We start from the raw sequence: 22696 nt of genomic DNA, 5'->3' as shown, positions 1-22696 counted from the left end.
AATCATTGAAAAAAAATGCTTCAAACGGACAATTTGTCCATAAAGTTTTTTTCTTTGTTTTTTTTAAATTTTAAAATACTAAAAAACAAAAATGTAAAAAATAATAAAAAAGATGTAAAATGTTGTGCCTCAATACGTGAATTGAATGATCAAATCAGCTGATTCACTAATCTTTTAGAATCTTATGATTACTGCCTCAGTTCAGGCTATTATTTGTTTAGAAAAAGTACTTTATTTTTTGGTGCACTACTAAAAATGTGGTCACTTGTCAATGTGTTACTCATTCCACAACACTGTTATGAATACTTTAAATACCTACCTTGATTCAAGGGCAAGACGGGTCTTTAAGTTCTCCATTTCAGAGGACCGACCCTTTGTCCCAATGCCATGAACTGTACTGTAGCACAATGTCCTGAAAACACAGTCAAAGCACTCAAAACTGCCTCAATAAACACACACACAAGCCTAAATGCTTTTATCTCCTAGTCTTGGCTAATGACACATTCTTTCAGTTGAAAGCTTGCTCACTGTCTGCAATTAGCTAAACACATTAGTACATTAGTCCGTCATTATGAACGCTCCAGCGTCTGAACATTATGTTTATGACATGTTCGGAGCAAGCCTTTGTGTGACTTACTTCTCAAAGTAAATGACATCTTGACTAACCTCACAGTGCCCCTCCTTGTTCTGCTGTTGATATTGCTAATGGTAAATTAGCCAGACAAAATCGCTGGCAAATGGTATTATGCTAATAGCATTAGCCCTGCCCTATGCAAGTCAGTCTGAAGTGTTCTGTGACAGCTGCAAAAGCGCTACGTGACTCACTGACTGAATGCTAATAACGAGGCGTCTGCACATAAATCTGTATATCAAAGAAAGAGGCTACATGTCAATTTCAATGTGAACATTAGCATAGTCATGTGACATCTTGATGCTCTTGAAGATTTTATCAAAGCTGGCGAATGCGTCGTGACAGATGGATAATGAAAGATGTCTGATTGTTTATTCTTTTTGTTCTGTTGGTGGGTGGATGTTGCGTTAAATGCGCTTTCTCTTTTATGATGGCAGAGTAATCATGCTTCAAAGTTACAATTGGACGAGATTTCCCATAGAGATACTTTTATTTGAGATAATACTGACACTTTGACTCAATATTGGCCACCGAGGCTTTTAAAAACAAACAATAAATCTTTTTGCCATCTTCTTTTTCACTGCTCCCGTAGACCACTTAAATTTTTTCATCCATTATTAATACCGGTAATTCTTAGCATCGTACTTGCCTCTTGCTCTTGCACAAGTCTGTTTTAAAATGGAGCTGAGTGCCCCCAAAACCATAGCCAAAAATCATACACTTCACATTGATCAAAAAGTCTGCCCATAGTAGAAGAAAGAAAATATTGGCACCAAAGGATAGGGGACTGAATATTAGTGCCTCTGGAACATATGATTCAAGTAATAAGCCAACCTTTCAAAGTCCACTTTCGCTTCAAAAAGGAAATGTAATCCTTTCTTCTGAAATCAAAGAATTGTCTCTGAACTGGTCTGAACATGTTGATTTTTATGGAATATTTACTTTACATGGTGTATGATCTTGTCCGACATTGTTAGAAAGCAAAGACGGGAGTTTGGCAGAGCGAAAATAGAAGAGAGGGTGAAAAAAGAGAGAGAAAATCCATGTGTTTAAATGGTCCATTCCAAGTGACATTAGTATTCAACTGAGGTCCAACAACTTGATCCCAATAGTTGTGAAGTAGTTTGAAGTCTATGTATCTTCATTTCCATTGCTTTGATCCAAAAAAAAAGCTGCTAGTCCCAAATGTATATTTGTCCCAGACTATCGTGTGACCTGAAAAAGAGGAGTCCAAGTTATCATTTCATGTCTGCATATGATTTCAGCAGAGCTGGACTGGATTAAAGGAAACCAATTCAATGTACTGTATACCAGTGCATAGACAATTATAAATTATTATATATATTGTTTATATTATCATTATTACAACATGAATGAGGCTCATTCAACAAGTTCTGAAAAAAGACAAAAATAATGCAACTTTTTAAAAGTATTTAATTTTATATAAATACTTATATACACTTACAAAAAAAAACTATACAGCTATAAACTATTTTAAGTGAATTTCAAGAAGCATTTGCATACACAAAAAGTAAAACAAATGGCAGGAAATATGAATACTGGCTTATTATAGACTGGCTTAATATAGAATAGATATATAGATATATAATATAATATTTGCATAAAATATAATTATTTAAACTGTAAATATGACTAGGCAATATTGCCAAATCATTCACACTAAAATATTTCATATCAGTCGACAGCTATTTTTTTTCTTCCATTTTAAAGGCAGATTTTTGCACTTAAGTAAAGGTTTTACAGACTGATAATTGTGGTTATGAACTCTTTATGGTAAAAACAGGACAAACACTTACATTTTTCATAACAAAATAAATGTCTTAATACAAAAATGATTTTCTGCATGTTCCACTGAATTTTTTTTTGTCTTTGAAATGCACATTTGACCGTAGCTTGAGTTGAGCTGACGCAGATGTAAATGCTCACTATTGAAAAAAAAATGTAATGACCTCAATTTTACATGGTGACATTCAATTATTCTGCATGTTTGAGTTTCATTAAAAATATGTTACATTTAATTTAAAACACATTTATGATGACAGTTACTGTAAAACCACGTACAGCACCTCAAACTCAGATAAATGAAACTATATGATTTTTATGTACTTGTTTTATTTATTTGCTTGTTTGTTCTACAGTGATTCCATGCCATCCACTCAAACGTTAATGTGAGGTGCCATCGCTCTAAACTAAACACTACAACACTTCAGTATATATCATCATAACACAACTACAACAATCACAGAGTGTTAACTAATTATCTCTTGATCATTAGAGGGCCATCGGCGCTATAAAAATGGAATAAAACTTCTATTAGAAGTTTCCTCTAAGGCACGGGGTGTTAGTGCGGGGACTGACACATGCTCACACAGGCAAGTTGTATTGTCACCTACGAGTGTCATTAACCACACCACCAGCAGGAGCTCAGCGGCAGCGGCCCGAAATAGAGAGCAGCACACTGAGGGACCGGAACCGCTAGCTCCTCTGGATCTGGGAGGGTTTAGCATGCAAGTCTGGTCCTGTTCCAGCTCTGAAACACAAAAGCAAGGCTCTGGGTTCAGAGGCCGGGGTATAGGGCAGGTCTCTATAGTTCTGGATGAGGCCAGACTGGCAGGCTGCTAAGGGAAGCCCAGTGTAATCTACACCTTCAGGTCATCGCCAGCAGGCAGCCGGAGGACACACAGAGGAAGTGGAAGGTGTCCTGGCTGCCATCTCCTTCGCTTTCTACCTCCCTCGCTGCTTCAGACATGGACTCACTAGACCACCAATTCAACAGAATCGAGTCAGACTGAGCTACTGAGAACATAAAGGAAAGAGGTAAGGATATACTATTAAAGTGTCTATTAAAATGTGTTGTACTGTACAAAACATTCTTCTATTGTGTACTTTTTTCGACAATATTGTATTATAAGCTGGTACTTGTTGATATAATGCAATTATAGATTACAGTATCATTTAGGATTTAGGGTAAGTAAAATTATTATTCTTAACAAGGCTGCGTTTATTTAATCAAAAATATTACAATTTTAAATAGAAAATATTACTTATTTCAACATCAGTGACATCAGACAACACACAGTGTCACATAATTCTTCAGAAATAATAAGCTGATTTCATGCTCAAAAATAATTTGTTATCATCAATGTTAGAAACAGTTGTTCTACCTTGAATTGTGATACATTATAAAGATGAGAATTTCAATAAACATGATTTATTTGAAATAAAAAAAAAAAACGTTTGCAATATTGAGTCTTGTCTTTCTTGTCAGTTATAATGCATCTTTGCTGAATAAAATTATAAACTTATAAACACTGGTCTCATGTTATATTTTATAACTTTTTTGCCTTTTTTTTAAATATTTGCAAATTTGTTTGCATCTTTATATCTTGCTGCGATTTTAAGCATTTGAAAATGTATTTTTATTGACATATTTTAAGATATGTCAGAGCAAGATATTTTCAGTTGAGACAGCTCAAACATGCCTGTCACTCTGGGACTAGTTTAACCCTTGTCTGTAAAAACGGGGGTGCATATATTAAAAAATAAAACATGAATAGCACTTCAAAACATGGATAAAAATGCATTATATGTCCAATTCTATTCAATCAAGGGATGCAGTGCAAAGTTCAAAAGTAATAATCAGAGAGATCAGACCTCAGATTAAGCAATCCCATCATGCCCTCATAATTCCTGGGATCTCTTCTTGCGGTTATATTGCATGTCCACATCCACGAACGGTGGCCTGGAGGGCCCCAAAAATCAAGCGCAGGTTTGAGAGCAGCTCCCAACACCTCAGAGGTCTGCCTGCTGTTGACGTGAGTGCAGCCGCATGAATTATTAACAGGGCTAAAGTAAAAAAAGGTCTGCCTCACGCAGGCCCCTCTGCCCCATGAATAATGGAGGACTCGACTGAAGCGCAGGCATTTGGTGAGTCAAACTTCTCAGTCTGATGGATGGCTACAAGCCCTGCGTGTCAACCGAACATACACAGCGGCTCGCAAACATGCGGCGGCAAACATAAAAACAATAACTCACATTAACCTGCGGAAGCGCATCGTTGCCCTGCGCTGACTTTCCTAAATGCAATGCCACATTGTGTTTCTTTTGTCTAGGCTTTTGTTGCACAATGAAGGTTGTCTAAGGTCCCAGATTGTGTTTTATTTAAAGACAGTGTCAAATGCGAGGACCACTAACAAGTTGAAAGCATGGCAGTCGAAGAAAGCAGAACGCCAGTGCATTCTGAGGAAGAACGAAAGCAATGGCTAACACTAGTTTGCAAAAGCTTTTAATTTCGGATATTGCAAGCAGTCATAAGTAGTGTGGGTATAAGAGCCACTGATACTTTGGGTCAAAATTATTTAGTTTTATTAATGGCAAAAATCATTAGGATATTTAGTAAAGATCATGTTCCGTGAGGACATTTTGTACATTTCCTACTGTAAATATATCAAAACATTTAGATTCCAGATTTTGAAATAGTTGTCAAACCATGCGTCAATGAAAAGCTTATTTATTCAGCGTTCAGATTTTAGTATTTCATATTAATATTTTACATTTACACTGCATATTATGAATATTTAAATATAATGAATATATTTATATACGCTATATTTTATATGCTTTTATTTATATATTTTAAATTATTAATGATACATTTTCAGTAAAATAAATTATTTAAATTATTGTTGTAAAGTCTGATATGCTGGAACATTTCTCAAGCTGGTATTGACTTTGCTACGATGCCGTAATTGGACGGGTTCCCTCTCACCTTGGTCGTCTTGACTTTGTTTCCCGTGCTGCAGCTCCAACCTTTAAGATCCGGCAACACCTTACACTCCTCGCCCTCCATACATGGCTGCATCTGACACCACCACTTCTGTGCTACTATAGAAGCTGCGCAGACAGAGAGAAAGACAGAATGAAGAGAGCATCTCAGCACTCCGCTCACTCAGCGGGAACTGCCAAAATGGGAAAGAAACAAGCCCAAATCACCACGCATCCAAGATTTTGAAGGATGCAGCAATGAAGATTGAGAGGAGGAGAAAACCTCGGAAGATACCGCTCACGTCCACTGTCAAAAGAAATGAAACTATGTCTTTGTATCTCTTTCTCCTGAAAACAATGAGGCTAGTCAGGGAGGAGGTCTTTGATTCAAAGCTGACGGTTTGAATCCATCAATCCAATGTGGGCTCGACGTTCACTGTATGTCTTTCGGGATAAAGTTCTTCCTTCATGTCAAGATGACAAGAGCTGCGGTCTGGGGGATTGGCACAATGTTGAGGGTTAAGGGGAATTGAGAAGCAGAAGGAAGACATTGTCAAGCTTGAGGCCTCAACTTTTAATATGGGGCAGAGAGGAAGGAGCTACAGTATAAACTTTTTAAGAGCAGGATATCAAAATCAGCGTTGTTGGATTTAAGCCCACGCCTATCAAGCTGAATCCAACTATATAATAAAATAAACTTTTAGGCTGAATGAAAAAACATACCTCTACCTACGATTCCCAAAAAGACACCTGTACATAAAATTCATGGTGGCTTCCAGCTAATATGAACACTAGCAACATTATGACTTTTATTCCACTAAAACATTTTAGGCAGCGGGGTAATACATTATTTCAAGTTGAAACCATGTAGATTTAACTGATTATTTTGTGATTCCTTGAACAATATTATGCTATGACCTCAAAAAAGTGCACCATGCTGCATGATTTGTAAACTAATAGCCTACATTTTGAGGTGTGCATGACATAACATGGTTTATTTTGCTTTTGCGATGTAGTAAACTTGCTCAGTAACGCACCTGGTGCAGCTTTGCATTTGCTATGTGGAGAACTCTACTACAGACTACCAGGTTAAAATGATGTTAAAAACAAGAATGATCTCTTTTTTTCTTAAAAACATTGCTTAAATTGCAAATAAAGATAATAATTAAAAAAGAAACTGTATGATTGGCAAAACTACTACATATACATGTATATTTTCAATATGTGCCAAACTACCAAAATAACTACAGCTATTTTTGTATTATGATTAAACTATAGTAATTGGCCACCAACAGCAACTTTAATTAACATGTTAGATTTGTAGATTTTCTAGAATTTTTTTAGCCAAGTGCTTCAATACAAGTTACATTATCAACAAATAAGTGAAAAGGCATGGAAAAATGTCTCACACTTTTGCAAAACACAGTACATAGACACTATCTACCGCATATAAACAGAGAGGTCAAGCGTCTTTCAGTCTTAAGTGTAGTGGCTTTTGTCCTCATACAGCAGGTAGAATCATGTGCTGTGGTCTCGGTGCTCGGCAGGGGGTGGCAGCACCTGTCAGATGCATTAGAGGGCAGAAAAGAAGATCAAGATCGATTGACCTGTCCAGTGAGGGGGCCACTGACATGTTATTAGACAAGCAGCCCACGCTGCACTCGAGCGAACAGCAGGATGACGGTGTCACACTCAAACAGACCCTGACTCAGAAGTGACAGCCCAGAGAGATGAGACTGCGATAAAGAGGGGCGGCTAGACGTTAAAATTGGACAGCCGACTTTAAAATGACGGTTAAATTTAAAGGCAATAATCCGTGTTGTGCCACCACTTTTTTTGTAATCATCTATTAAAAAATACAAGTAATTTAAAATATCCAAGTATTAGACAAAGATAAAATATTAATATATATATATATATATATATATATATATATATATATATATATATATATATATATATATATTAATGGGATGGCATGGTTTACTGATTCGAATGCATTGGCATAAATGTTGAAAAAAAGTTGTTTGTCAATTAAAACAAAAAAGTGTACACCGGATACAAGTTGGCATTGGTATCGCAATGCTTCCTTTCTAGCATATTTGCACCAGAAAAAAATTATTTATTTAAAAAAATGTTAAAATGTTAATTTGCTTAATAAGTGACCTAGAAATATTTGAAGAGTGCGTTTGCAAAAACAGATAATTGTGCATTCCAGTTAATCGCAATCAAACTGCAGTTGGGTTATTTTGAATAAGTTAAAAAATAAGTTAAAAAAACCCCACTCCACCCCCACCCAAACTAACTAACACAGTAAAACACAGTAAAAACATCATTGTTGAAAAATTTTGCAAATAAACTTCCTTTTGCATTATAACTTGCATCTGCACGTTTTTTCATGCTAAAAACACAGCTATCACAACAAAACAGTAAAAACATTTTGCAAATAAACTCTTCATCTCTCCTTTGCATTATAACCTACATGTGTATGCTTTTATTGTACAAAACAAAAACGTAAATGCCGTAACATTAAAATGCTGTAAAATTAATGCCGTTTTTTTCTCCAAAAAAAACAATACTATAAAAGTCTTATATTTTTTTATCTATCTATTTATCGAGTATAACATGAACAATAAAGTACTTTGCTTAACAGAATCAAGCAACAGAAAGCACACACACACAAATGACTTACCGTCCACACAGGAAGGAGCCGCTCTTGTTGTCCCAGCAACTTGCCCAGGGAAGCAAGAACACTTGACAGTTTGGGAGCGCTCCTCAATTTTGTTCTTGTTACAGCAGCGGTGGGCTGCAATGACCTCACAGGTTCCCGCTTTGACGTGCACTGAGGAAAAACAACAAGGACACAGAGTCTATTAAAATCAGCCAGCTGTTTCAAACTCTCCTCGCCGACAAAGAAAACGATGAGGCACTAATGCATATTCTGTTGCTGCCGGTGGCTGCAATGGAAACGAATTTGTTGACGTCGAGGCAGCGTGCAATTTAATTAATGCTAATGCAAGCAGTTTGATTTGTCTCAGGTCAGAAATCAGAAGAAAACGCTCCTTGTGATCAGCAGGTTGGGTTTTATGATTCACTTTAGTAATTAGAAGTAAAACGGTTAATTGATAATCACGGGCCTTTATGCATCTAGAAAGGTCTTTCAAGCAAATTATTTATTCTCATTTCGTTTTGTTTATCCTTCACCTATGACTGCGTAACAGCAGGGAGCCGCGTTACTTAGCATTTAAAAGCGTGTATTCACACATCATTTTGAAGCTCTAAATTGAGGAGTTTAAAAAAGAAAAGAGTATAAAAACATTTTGAAAGTTTTAGTGTACCTTTCAAATCAGCCTTAATTGCATTGGTAAAGATTTTCAATTTAAGACTTGAGTTAAAAATTGATTGAAAAAGGGGCCTCCATTTTCCCATTAGCTGGCCAATCTCAAAATCTCATCAACAACATTAAAAACATTTTGCCTCCAATCAATAAAGAGCCTTTAACGTGCGCACAAAAGGCTCTGTCGAGCGGCAGGCCAATTGTGGGCTTGGGAAAGAAAAACAGAGATTTACCGATGCAAACGCCGGCGGGTGAAGGGCTGAACCCCCTTTGTGTGATTATCTCTCAGCCCCAACACACTGCAGGGCCAAAGTTAATTTCAAAAAGTTTGAGCGGATGCAAATTGAATATTCAATGGTGGAGTTTGTTCCAACAGCTTATAGAAAATGATTGCTTTGACTCATTCAATGTGCATTACCGACTTTATTTGTGTACCTTCCAACCGCACAGTGCTTGTAAAAAATCCATCAGAAAACAAGCTGGAATGGGTTACTTCACAAGATGGAGTTTAACACGATATGTATTTGGCTTAACCGGTAGAGCGGCAACGTGAAAAAAGATTGGAGCATTAAAATGTGTAGTTAAACAATGCTAAATAACGTTTGCATGCATTCACTGGCATGATATATCGATTATGATTATGTTAAAAATAAGCAGATTGATTAAGATTGATTTAATGCTCTAAGAAAACAGGATCATTCACTGCTTAATGATGGATGACTTAAAATTAAAACAGACAGACAAACAAACCTGCGGTTGGACTTTATATACTCTCCTGTTAGGATTGTAAAAAGTAAAAGCACATGTATAACAACTGTTAAAGTAAAATGTATAATAATTTAGCATATTTCTATATTCACATTCTAAACATTTTATTATTTAAAAGAAATCTATAAATAAATAGATACATTTATTCCTTAATCCTATTTTTTTTAATTAAAAGTATAAAAAATATTTCTTAAAAACAAGAAATAAAAACCCTAAAATGAATCATTCAAACTGTTCTTAAAAACCATTGTGAATAATGGATACAGCAAGATTTTAAAGCAAACAACACTCCAACAATGTCATTCAATCCCACATACTTCGAGTGCAGTGCAAGTTGCTTTTGTTAAAAGCGTCTGCCAAGTGAATAAATGTAAATGATATTATCTATGCACTCGAGAGCTTTGGTGAAAACTCAAAAGCTTTTAATTTTGGCAGTGAAAATTACGTTTCTGTTTGCCACTGATCAAAATCTGTTCCTTGACTCTAGGTCACGCTGCAATCGAATCAAATTGGTGAAACAAAGAAAGTGTTGCGTTCCTGGAACAGAATGTTTTTGGCACAGCCACAGATCAGCACCAACACAGGAGCACCTGATGCCGGATCAGCCCTGGACCTGCTGAGAGAAGGCTTTTCTCAGGGTAGCTACCTCCATTACGCTGCAGCAATAGTTTGGCAGAGCCTGGAGAAACACTGCGAACTACTGATTAAACCATAACCCTTTCATCAAGGTCATAAACAAGCCAACCAAATCTATAGGCAGTATGTGTGTGTGCGTGAGCGATCGGCCTCTCTGAAGATTAAGTGGGCAGTGTTTAGCAAGGTGCCCGAGGACCAACAAAGAGAATTAAACAGCTACTTCTTGGCTCTGTATACTCGGCTGATGTGAGACCTTTTCTAAGAAGGCGTTGTGTCTTTCTCTGGACATCTGTGCAAAATTTCCATGGACTTGCAATAGCTGCGATCGATATGTTTCACTTAAGGTGTGCAGGCTGGTCGTCTGGCAGAGTCAGGGAATGTCTGCCTCAGCAGCAGGAGGGGGCGCGATCCGGGCGCTAACAGTAATGGGAGCTGGCACGGCTCTTAGGCACTGCTTTCAACACCACAATCACATCCATTGAACCCACATTGACAAGCAGCATCATCCCAATGAACACTGTGAGGGTATGGATGAACTAGATGGATGATAAACACATCAAAGCTAGTATGGGATACACTACATGACAGAAGACAAAATCTATCTATCTATCTATCTATCTATCTATCTATCTATCTATCTATCTATGTAGAGAAAGAGAGAAAGTTTTTATTAAAAATACATATTTTTACGTGTGTAAAACTCATACATATATGAGAGTGCGTGTGTACAGGCTTAAGCTCACCAAGGAAAAATACAGTAAAAAACAGTAAAAATGTGAAATATTATTACCATTTAAAACATATGCGTTATCTTTTAATATATTTGAAAATGTAATGTATTTCTGTGACGCATCATTACTCCCGCCTTCAGTATCACACAATCCTTAAGAAATATGCTGATTTGCTACTCAAGAAACTTTTCTTATTATTAAAATTAAAATGATTAAAATATATTAAAATCATTATTTTAACACATTTTTCAGGATTTTTTTGAGTAATAGAAAGTTTAAAAGAACAACATTTATTTGAATTCCTTTCGATCTATTTAATGAGTTCTTGATTAATAAAAAATATTAATTTCTCTTTTTTTTCCACCAGTTTTCAACTTCCCATCTACGACTTATTTAAAAGGTCATAAAACAGCACACTACTTTTTCTGAGATTTTAGCAGAGGTGATCCTGGAACAACATTCCAATCAACCAATCAGATTTGAGGGATAATTTTTCTGGAAATATAATTGACATGAGTTTGTATTTTTGGACAGTAATGCTGATCCAGGATCAACAAAAAATGCTGTTCCAGTATCATGTCTTACTTGGCGACCTTGTGTTGCACAAAATAGAAGACAATGTTAGTATGCAATCATGTTAATTGTTGAGCTATTTTAATCATATGGGATTACAATTTTCCCCCGTGTTAACGTCACAGTTTGTGATGCTGCAAAAGAATTTAGCACTACACCTCAATGACTCGTCAGTGTCTCATAATTATTAATGAGACTGTGTGTTCTTATCCAATAAGAAGACGCTTTGCTTAATTATTCATGACAGCATTGTTGACTTCCTTCAGAGTCACTCTTCAGACTGTGAGATTGCACAGATTAAGTGAGAGATGCGCTTTCATGGATCAAAGGACAGCGTTTGTTTTTGCTTTGTAAGAATTTGTCAAAAATGCACTTTTGTGTAATCTTTTTTGCCGCTCATTGATGCAACCGATCAAAAAGCTTAGATACTGTAAAGGCTGCAAAATAAACCTTAAAAGTTATCTGAGCTTCAAAGTCTTTCAAAGCATTTAGTTGGGTTTTTACCTCCGGATGGGCGGGAAACGAAAACTCTTCCACTTCGTCTCCGCAGCGCGCCACACACATACTTTTGTAGCATTTGGTAAAAACAACCCCCGTGTTAAAACAGAGGTTTCGTGACCCTTTAAATTTTTTTTTTTACATCTAATGCATTTATACTCATAATATTTTAAGCGTGGGAAATCTGTCCAGGCACTTTTATGCTTAGAAATATCAAACACCTTTCCAAATACAATAAAGCTAAAAAACCAAACATATGGTTTTTTCCAACAGCCCAAAAATTCTTTCAAGCAATGACAAACATATGGTTATTTCACAGGATTTGCAAATGTTGCTGGCACTTGTCAGATGTGGTTAGGATCTAAGAGTCTCCATGCAGTTTCTCATTAATGCGAGTTGAAGGGTAAAATCATCTAACATTGGGATGTGTGACATTCTCCACAAGGGTAAAGGCCATTTTAAAAATAAAACAGAACAGATTGCTGCCTCAGATGCAAGTGTGAGCATTAAGCAGGCATTTTTTCCCCTTATGCCTTACTTCTGTGCTTTTTCAGTCTGTCATTGATGGGCTTTTTTGGTGCCGAGCGGCTCTTTTTCCACAAATAGTCAGCGAACATATTGATGAATAACAAAAAAGGAGAGAAAACATATAAAATGTTCCTACTAAGCTCCTATTGAATTAGCATAACACAGGCACCCTCCGCTTTGGTGCAAGAGAGAGAGATGACAGACTTTGTGTTCACAAAATTGCTATTCAAAGGTTGTTTTTCCACCCAGAAACACTGTGATGGAGACGCCGGATGAAAAAAATAAGAGCGAGGTGCTTAACCGCTAAAGCGAAGGATGACTAAATATCACCACATACCTCGTAGTAAACAAATGATTAAACCGTCATTAGCCGAGGACACATCAAAACAGCTATTATGTTGCCATGCTAAACAAAAGCATAAAGGGATGTCCTTAACGGTACACTCTGCTTTCGTTTCATGTGACAGGCAACAATTACTCACGAGCAATAACACAGCCTCTGCGTATATGTTAACTCGTCTCATACGATTCAACGCAAAGCTCTGTTTGCCGCCTCAAAGCTAATAACTAGTGACAGTGTCTGTTTTACCAATATAAACCATCGAAGACCGGATTTGATCGGGTATCACAAAACATTAAATGTCATTGCATTATGTCATTTAGTGTTCTGCATATGTACTGATATTCTGAATTAAGATCCAAGCATCCAAATACTGACTTGGAAGATGCAGGTTTGCAACATGCCTAATGCAACATGCTTTTCAACATTCATTAAAGCATTCATGAAGTCGGTAGGTTCATTCTGGAACCAAACACACATCGCCAGAGTCTTGGTTGTCTCTCCAACCCAAGGCGCTTGACAGACAATATCAGCCTCACCGGTTCAATGGAGCAGAGATGGTGTGTGTGTGTGTGTTTGTGCGTGTGTGTGTGTGCGTTGCATGATGTACGGAGTCTGATATGTTCAAGACGGACTGACTCTTCACAGCTGTAAAGAACCATCTGTTCCTCCATGAATGTTCTATGCTCAATGAAGAAGGAAGGGTGATATTGATTTAGTCATCCGAGAGTTAAATAACATCATGAAGTATTCATTAATGGTGCACTGACCAGAGCACACGGGCACATCCACAGAACACCTCAGCTTAAAAAAAAAAGAGAACAATCTAAAAAGAACACAGAAGCCACATTTTAACATGTCAAATGCGCTGCATCACAATAATAAAAATCAAAGTATTTGTACACAAATATAAGATTAAAATAGTAATTAACTAGAAAGAAAATCACATGTATTATTATTATTACTATTAGTATTAGTATTATTAATTACTGTATAATAACTACATAATTATCACCTATAGAATAAATGGTTACACTTTCTTAAGTAAAAAATGTATTTGTGTTTGGACTTTATTTACCTGTTAACTATATGCATTTTTAAGTAATTTAAGCAATGTGAACATGCCTATTTCCCGCTGAACATACATAAATACATTTTATTTGCAAAATACAATAAACGCCACTTTCCAAAAAAGAGCTGATTGACGTGAATAATTCTCCACATACAGCGCAATCTAAACCCTAAACACGTTTTATCTAGCTGAGAGTCGAGGCTGACTAAAAGTGATCGAGGAAGGATAATTTAGATGAGCTTGATGAACCTGTGATATCTTCGGGGCGTAAAAGGAAAAATAAAAGCTGAAACGTTTTCACTGAACCTTGAAAAAGCAGCGTGTTACAATGGTGAGGGAAAAGCTCTGTGTGTTGCTGCTAACTCATCCATACAGTCTATGATCACAATAACAACCTTTGACAGGCATTTATATTGTCATCTGAGATTACAAAGATTGTAATCTTTGTATGTTTGTGTTTTTTTTAACTCTAAAACGTGAAATGTTGAAGTAATCTGCTTTTGCTATAAAAGAAAAAACGTTTAATATGCCAAAAAAAACCTTGTAAATTACCTGTATTTGTTTAAGTTCAATTACTTAATCAAATTTAACCCAAATGCAGTTTGATTGATATTACTTGGAATGTGCAATAAAAATAGATTTTTGCAAATGAACTCTTCACATAGATAACGCAAAGATTTAATTAAATGAAATTAAACTGGTTGCAATAAATTAGTTTTCCATTGTTCCTTAAAAAGATATTTTCAACAGTAGTTCATACATACACGCACATATATACATACTGTATATATATATTTTTTTTTTGAGAATACATTTTCCATGCATCCAACCTATGCCTGTAGACTTAATTGTAGCTCGAAGCTCCATGGAAGCATCAAACTTCCACAACCAATAAAAAAAGAGAAGCTACATTTGTAGAAGATTATGGTGGTCAGTACGGAAAAGGCCGTTCAGTAAAATACAAGGAGCGGCACATTACTAGCACATTCTCCAAGTTGCGCAGCAGGAAATGAGTGCGCTCTTTTTCCTACGCTCTGTGATCAAGCTCACTTTCACTCCGTCTGTCCTAACACTTATTACTCAGTGTGAATGCAGCGAAAAGAAAGAGAAATGCTTCTCTCCCTTTTTTTTCTTTGACCAGAGAGAGAAAGCGAAGCAGAGTGGCAACCCAATTACCATACCATCGCCATGGCAATTTACAGCAAGTCACTTATGAAATTGTTATGAGGCGATAGCAGAGCTAGCCATCTGCGGCCTGCAGAAATGGAAGATCAAACGCTGCGTCTCGATGCCACACTGGTTACCTGATCAGAGGTGTTTGGGAGCAGGGAAGGGCTCTAAAAAGTCTAAATGAATAGATGTCACATCAAATGTTCTTTACCGGGTCAGATCTTTGACACAAATACACTGTGTTTTTCCTTGACAGAAGACGCACTCTGATAACCAGCGAGCCGTGGAAAGCCCAGGCTCGGGCGATGACAGCAAATTTGCGCCTGTGAGATACGACCGTTCAGGTTCTGCAGAAAAACAACAACAGCACACAAACACTGCTAAAGCACCTCAGTGGTTAGCGAAGGCTAATATGAAGTCAACACTCCCAAAACAGGAGCGAGTCTGGGCAGAGGTCCAGAACCTCATGCTGGTGTAAACAGAAATTGAAAAACGCACAATAGAAATACACACGAGTACCTGAAAATGATAACCGTTTGCTTTTGATGGTAGGAACTGTACTGTACTGTATATTAGCTGTCTAGTCTGGGAGCCTTTAGCTATGTTACGCCAAATTTTGATATTTTTTCGTTCTCACAGGTGAGATTTAACATGTATCATATTATTCAATATATGATTCATTATTTAATATATAAAATGTAATTTAAAACAATTTGTGAATGTAAATGTATAATACATTTATTAAATGATGTAAATATGAATATTGGCATATAAAATATGCATAATAAAAAGTTATTTATATATATATATATATATTTATATAAATGTGTTTTATATATATATATATATATATATATATATATATATATATATATATATATATATATATAATTATGCAAAATGCCATGATTTTTGTTAAAAAGCATTTTTTTAAATCAATTACAAAATACATAATTTCATATTTGAGGGGGAAAATATCTAATAATAATACAATTTATGTAATAATATTTATATATTATATACAATGAATATATTACTTGACATACTAATAAAATATAATAATATATAAAATGAAGGATTTCACTATATAAATTGTCACACAGAAATGTAAAAAAATAATGTTTACAACATACAGTAAGATCAGAATATTTATTAGTACTGCAAATGCTTTTATTTTCTATTTTTAAATAATATAAAAACCTAACACAAAATTGTAGAATTGACAGATTAAAATCTGCATTACACATTTTCCAGTTTTTCTTCTTTTTTCTGGTCTTCGACTGACCCTCTATGTTGTGAGGGTCAACAAATATTTGAAACATTTTTGCGAATAACAAATTCAAGGTACAGTCGTTTCCAAGACAGTGTTCTGCAAACAAACGTTACACCCCTTTAAGCACAAGTCAACATTATTAATAAATCCATCTTGGCCGATGATGCCTCGAGACATCACCAGTGGCATCATTATCATTTAACACAACCGGAGTTTTCCGTTGGCATTGTTTCTCTTTAAAAACAAATTAGTGATCTCTTCTTAATATGCGAGATGCACCATAATGCGATAATCAACAAATCTGTATTTACATGAATGCTTAAACAGTGTGAGAAACATCACATTCGCAATCTGGGTCAACACGTAACCGCACCGCTTAATGAGGCAGGGATAGTGATTCCAAAATACTCCACAGATCATTGCTTACCATTCTCTCTCTGTAAATATCATTCATCATAGCAATATCCATTTGAAAGATCTCCCTGGCTTCCTTTCCTTCCCCTGCTGTCTCCGTTCCCAGACACCACGGTGCACGTAGTGGTCAAGCCAAAGGTTTGGTGACAGATTGCTGTAGCTGACAGATTCAGAACGCATCGGCCAAGGGCTCAAATGAACCTCCGTCCAACACCATCCATCTCTACATTGCACCATTAATGGCTGGCCCTGATCAATGGTCCTCCCTTGAGGAATCACGCACCTATCTCAGTCAATGGTCTCTGAATGTTATTACATTTCAGTTGTTGTGAAAAAGAGCAACACCATGAAACTAATAGAGTTGCTGTCACCGTTTGACACGCACTTGGCAAATGGTGAATGAAAGTAAAGGTGAGGAATACTGCTATTACAGCATTACAGAAATGGCACTAAGTCCGGAAAAGACGGAAAGAGTCGGGATTGCGCAACTTTCAATCCATGAATGGCAGAATGTTCTTTTACAGATGTAATTTTGAATTTATAATAACTGGATTGTTTAATTATGGCTAGGAGCTATTTCATACGGTCCTTTCAGTGTCAAATTACTAGCAATCTAGCAAAATGAATGGTGGCCACTATAATTTCAATTTATACAATGAAAACTTGGAATGTATTAATTTCCTTGCGCTAAGATATCAAACCAAACTTCAATGCTTTTTTGTGTTTTTTTTGTTTTTTTGACACTTGGTTTGTTAAATAATAACTTGTCTGAAGTGTCTGTGGGAACACTGTATGACATGCAGGATAAAACATTTGAAATTGTATTATAATTAATTATGTTTCTCATTATATTTCAGACTGCTGAACTTGAATTAACTTAAAGTAATATTTCCTTGAATAAATTTGTTTATGCTGAACCTAAATTAAATGTAATATATACTTAATAAATAAATAATTTATACATCTATTTTTAATAAATATTTATAAATAATCATTTACAAATAAAAAAATACTTTAAAATAGAAAAGGATGTTGCTTACGTTTCTGTTTATCACCCAAGTAGGCATAGCTACGTATTAATAATTTCATAACGGCCAAATAGCAACAGGCAATTATATTGGTAATACACCATTTACTCATTTAGAAGATAGTTCTACCCGAAGTGATTGCAAATATGAAATATGAAGTATTGTCATCCTAAGGTGGCAGTTAGTCATGAGTTACTAGAGGTGCTGTAATACAAAGTTCACAGGAACAGTTTACTCTTTACCATTAGTGCTTAAATATACATTTTAAAATATATATAGCAGCCCTGGCCGCTCCATAGTTTATTCAGGGAGAATTCAACTTTTCTCACTTCTGAGACTTTTATTGCACCTGCCTGTCTGGGTGTTCTTGTTTTGTCTTGCTTTCAAGACGATAGCTTCAATATTTAGTTACTTTCACCATCCATTAGAAGAGCATCCAAGGTCAGAAGCTTTCCTGAATAGCATTGGCATCACAGCGCCTGACACTATTGGAAAATAATGAGAGAAAAAAAATGGCAGTGTGAAACGTAAACACGTTCTTCATAAAGGCTGAGGTTTAATATTACAGTTTGTTGAATTCTAGCCATGCAGTCCAAAGTTAATAAAATAAATGAAATTATGATATAACATATCGAAGAAAACACATATGCACAAATGGTACTTAAATGGACAACTTTTATAGTTCTTTTTGTCATTTTAGAGCCATATTTAGTCCAACAGCAGAGAAATCAGTACTGATTGTTCACTCTCTCTCACTACAGTCATGTTTGCTCTAAATAGCACTCTGTCCCCACCCTCAAAGTGTCAGTAGTGTTTTATATCTCACGTATGCACACATACACACAAACACATACCCGCTCCTCTGAGCCTGCAAAACATGACTGACAGGGGAGATGTCATCACACATGCTGCCGTGGTAACAAACAACACCAATCAGCTTCCTGTGCTGTCGTCTACAGACTGAGGCGGAAAGGAAACAGCCCATGAACTGAAATAAACAAACTCGCTCGCATCCAGAATGGCTTAAAATATAGTGCACGATTCAGATACAACATTACCTGGCCTGTATTAAACGAGTTTTGGTCACACTTTGTATTAGCTGACTATTATGTAACTGCATCAAAAAATAAGTACACTGTAATGTGTTCATATTGTATTACAAAAAACTTTTACTGCTACGGGTAAGATTATGGTCAGGTTTGGTGGTATGGGTTGGTTTAAGATGGTTAAAGTGTAAGAGACGGATCAACAGTTTAAATGTAAATGTAAAATTACAGAAAATAATTACAAATGTAGTTACGTATACGTATTTTGAAAATGTAAGTACGATGTTAAAACATAAGCATTACATCAAAATATTAATTTAAATGTAAGTTCACAGTAGTTAAGTCCACCTAATATAAACTGCGACCAAATTTATCGAATGCTACTTTTAGACTTGAAGTATGAATTGCATTTGTTTTTATAGATAGCAAATAGAAAACTTGAAATGTATTAATGAATTTATTTATGAATCATTTATTAATCTTACTTAATTTTAGCATTTACTAATGCATTATTGTTAATGCACTGTGAACTAACATGAACTATCAATGAATGGCTGTATTATTATTAACTAACCTGAACAAAGATGAATAAACACTGTAATAAATGTATTGTTCATTGCTTATTTATGGTTATTAATACATCGACTAATGTTAACAAATGAGACTTCACTGTAAAGTGCTGTCGTTAAATAATGACGTTCAATTACAGATGTAATTACACAGGTATATTTTAAAAATGCAAGTTATTAAATCTCACATAACAAACACATAGGGTCCACCAAACCATGATAAAACCTTCCATGACTTGTTCAACTACGGCATTTCGGGTCAAGGTGAAGTATTGCAAGTACTAATTGTTAATCGGCCAAATTACAATGAGTGTTGAGCAAAGCTGCCGCCAGCCAGAGGTGAAATATTACAATTATGAATTCTTAATAGTCTAAATTACTTTAACTGAGGTCTGTTCAAGAGTCATTAACCTACTGTATGGTAGCTGCTGGTCATAATTAATTCACATTTGAGAACACCGCATCGCTCCCTGGCACTGAACATTTTGTTTTGCATAATTAACCAGCATCGCTTTTCTAGTAGTATCTCTGGTCACTGTGGGTCACCAGACAGGGATTAGACTGCATGTACGATATTAATGCTCAATTAATCACTGCAAAACTGATATGCGTCCAGTTGAAATATTAGACTCACTCAGGAACACCAAGACTGCAGCAAGGTGAAAAAAAATAAAAATTCAAGCAAACGGCACAACAATAATCACATGCAGTAAAGCGTGCTGGGAGCTTGCAGACTGTTCAACAAGAAATTGGTCAGACTCTTTTAGGCAATGTTGTTATTCTAACATGTGCTATTATGTATATTTATGGTAATTCACATTTATAAGCAACTCTGACTCTAAAGACCGCCGTATGCTGGGTAAAATGTAATTGCAGTGTACAAGATGAGTCATCAGTATTTTGGGTTCATTTCTTGGAAAGAGAAAGACATTTAAAATTGAAATGGGTACTGTATATCCGCTCTATTTAGGAGTACCTTAGCATACAGATGTTTTCTCAGCAAACTGAGAGAACTGTGTAAGATTCTGCAGACAGGGGTTACAATTTTATGGCATATTGTGACGCAAATACAGAAAACTATATATTACGTAGAATCAAAACTGAAAAGGTTGATATTGCTAAATTTGGTGGTAATACTACTGTTGTAAACCTGTTTCCTAAATTCAGTGGCCTCAATTTAATTATGCATTTGTCACGTTTGGTGGTTTGATGCAGGAAGGAGCACTCGAGAAGAGAAGTAAACTTAAACAGGTTTAATCTTCTTAACGGGAAAAATAAATATATACAAGCAGGCAGGCAGAACATAAACCACGTAGGGACATCGACGATCGGACAAACGTGAACTCAAAACACAGGACTTAAATACACAAGGTAAATCACTAAATTAACAAGACACGGCTGAAGACAATAATACAATTAGCACTAACTAAAAGGCAGGGTACAGAGAGCACATGGTACGAGACAAAAACAGGAACATAGTCCAGAGACGTGACAGCATTCTAGTTTGACATGTCAAGCGTTAACCAGAAAATTAAATGAATTAAAATAAAATGAAATAAAATAAATTGTAAATGTAATATTAACTGTAATTGTAATTTTTAGTGCTCTCAAACAACTAATATCATCCAAAATACACATTTTTGTTTACGTAATATATGTGTGTGTGTGTGTATATAAATACAAATACTTGCATGTATATATTTAATAAAAATATATCTATATGTTAAGTATATTTATATATAATATAATATAAAATATATTTATATGCATGTAAATATTTGTAAATATATGCTGTATGTGAGTGCATGTATATATACCTAATAAATATACACAGTACACAAACATATATTATGTAAACTAAAACTTTTTGCAAATAATTGTTTGACAGCATTCTTAATTATATTTTCAATTTAAGTCAACATAACCTTTCAAAAACGGGCCAGAAATTTAATTAAAATGATATCAAATAAATTATATTTCATTATATAAGGCCCCTATTTACAATAGTGCGAAAACTATCCTCCTTGTGTTTCCATTGCGTTTCAAAAATGATCTCCACTGAAACACAAACCTAGAGTTTTCAAACTAAAACGCGGGGCTGCAGCATTTTCAGTAGTCTGTTTTCGAGGGTCAAAACAGCAGAAGTAGTGTAAACTGTACGGGTAACCACGGTGAAAGTTACACGTTTTGAAACGAAAACGCACTGGCGTAAACGGGACCCGGGTCGACATTCTAGTGCAACATTACCAAAAAAATTAATTCAATAAAATATATCTAATTATATGGTTTTACTCACTAAAAACAATTAAGATTTCTTCTTTGACAAAGTGTACGGACGAATTATGTACAATAAGGCATTGCATGCTATAAACTGCCTACATGGAGGACTGATAGAATTCATTATAAAAGCTGCTCAAGTAAAAAGTAAAATATTCGATTTCACTTGGGCCCGACTACCTATTGTGGGTAACTAGCAGAACTTTAACACATTTGGGGTGAGGTGTAGTGGAAACTAATATAGAGAGGGAGGGAACCAACAACCCGAGAAATCCACAATCCCATCTCTCACAATAGATCTCTCGCCTCGTCTCCTTTAGCGAAGGATGCCTGCTCGTAAACGTCTTCCAGGATTGATATCATATTATTACTTGCGCTTATTGAGTGGGTAGTTTCAAAGGGACAGTTATTAAAGCAAATATCTTTAATTTACGATCCGGGGCCGTCAATCTGTTCTAGTAATAACAGCAAGGAATTCCTTATTAGAGTTGAGAGAGAAATATTGAGTTTCCTGACATATCCTCAGCTGGGTGAAAATATAACCATGCTCAAATCATGAAATGCGACTCTACTGGAGATGCGCAAACGAAATGTGAGAAGAAAAAAAAAGTCTGCATTATTAGTTAACGGAGTGAAATGCAAAACTATGAATGAATGTCCCCAGGCAAAGGTGTGCATTCGAAATCAATTAGCGCTTGTTTCTTCGTCTCCTATGCAATACTGCTTTCAAAATGATCAATGCTTCTGACGTCTACTGTGGTAAAACTATGTATTAAATTAAACGTATATTATAAGCACTGTTTAATAATGAAAAGTAAGCTTAAATCCACTTAAACTCAACTAAAAACCAAACAAAAAGAAAAATACAGCAAAAAAGAACGTTTTGCATTTACATGTGACCACAGTTTTCTTACTAAGTGATTTTAAGTGAAGCTTTCTACATAAATTTCCACAAGCGATAAAAGCTGGACAGTCCAATAAAATGAGTTTCGCATACACAGAGTTGGGTCTTCACCTTGA

At 35.6% G+C, this 22696-nt stretch overlaps 1 protein-coding gene across 2 annotated transcripts in view; it reads right to left on the bottom strand.

The window, feature by feature from the left end:
- Window positions 1-1102: 1102 nt before the first annotated feature.
- The window catches only part of tafa3a (TAFA chemokine like family member 3a), a 74973-nt gene continuing 53379 nt past the window's right edge, over window positions 1103-22696 (bottom strand). For both annotated transcript variants that reach the window (XM_043242399.1, XM_043242400.1), the window contains 3 exons: window positions 8109-8258; window positions 5421-5545; window positions 1103-1846 (listed from right to left, as the gene is read on the bottom strand). In XM_043242399.1, the coding sequence (XP_043098334.1) occupies window positions 1835-1846; window positions 5421-5545; window positions 8109-8258 (287 nt within the window). In that variant the 3' untranslated portion in view covers window positions 1103-1834. The remainder of the gene's footprint in view (window positions 1847-5420; window positions 5546-8108; window positions 8259-22696) is intronic.

The sequence above is a fragment of the Puntigrus tetrazona genome, chromosome 6, assembly GCF_018831695.1.
Source record: "Puntigrus tetrazona isolate hp1 chromosome 6, ASM1883169v1, whole genome shotgun sequence".
Lineage (NCBI taxonomy): Eukaryota > Metazoa > Chordata > Actinopteri > Cypriniformes > Cyprinidae > Puntigrus > Puntigrus tetrazona.
Note: the sequence above shows the minus strand (reverse complement) of the source record. Positions and strands in the feature narration are given on the sequence as shown.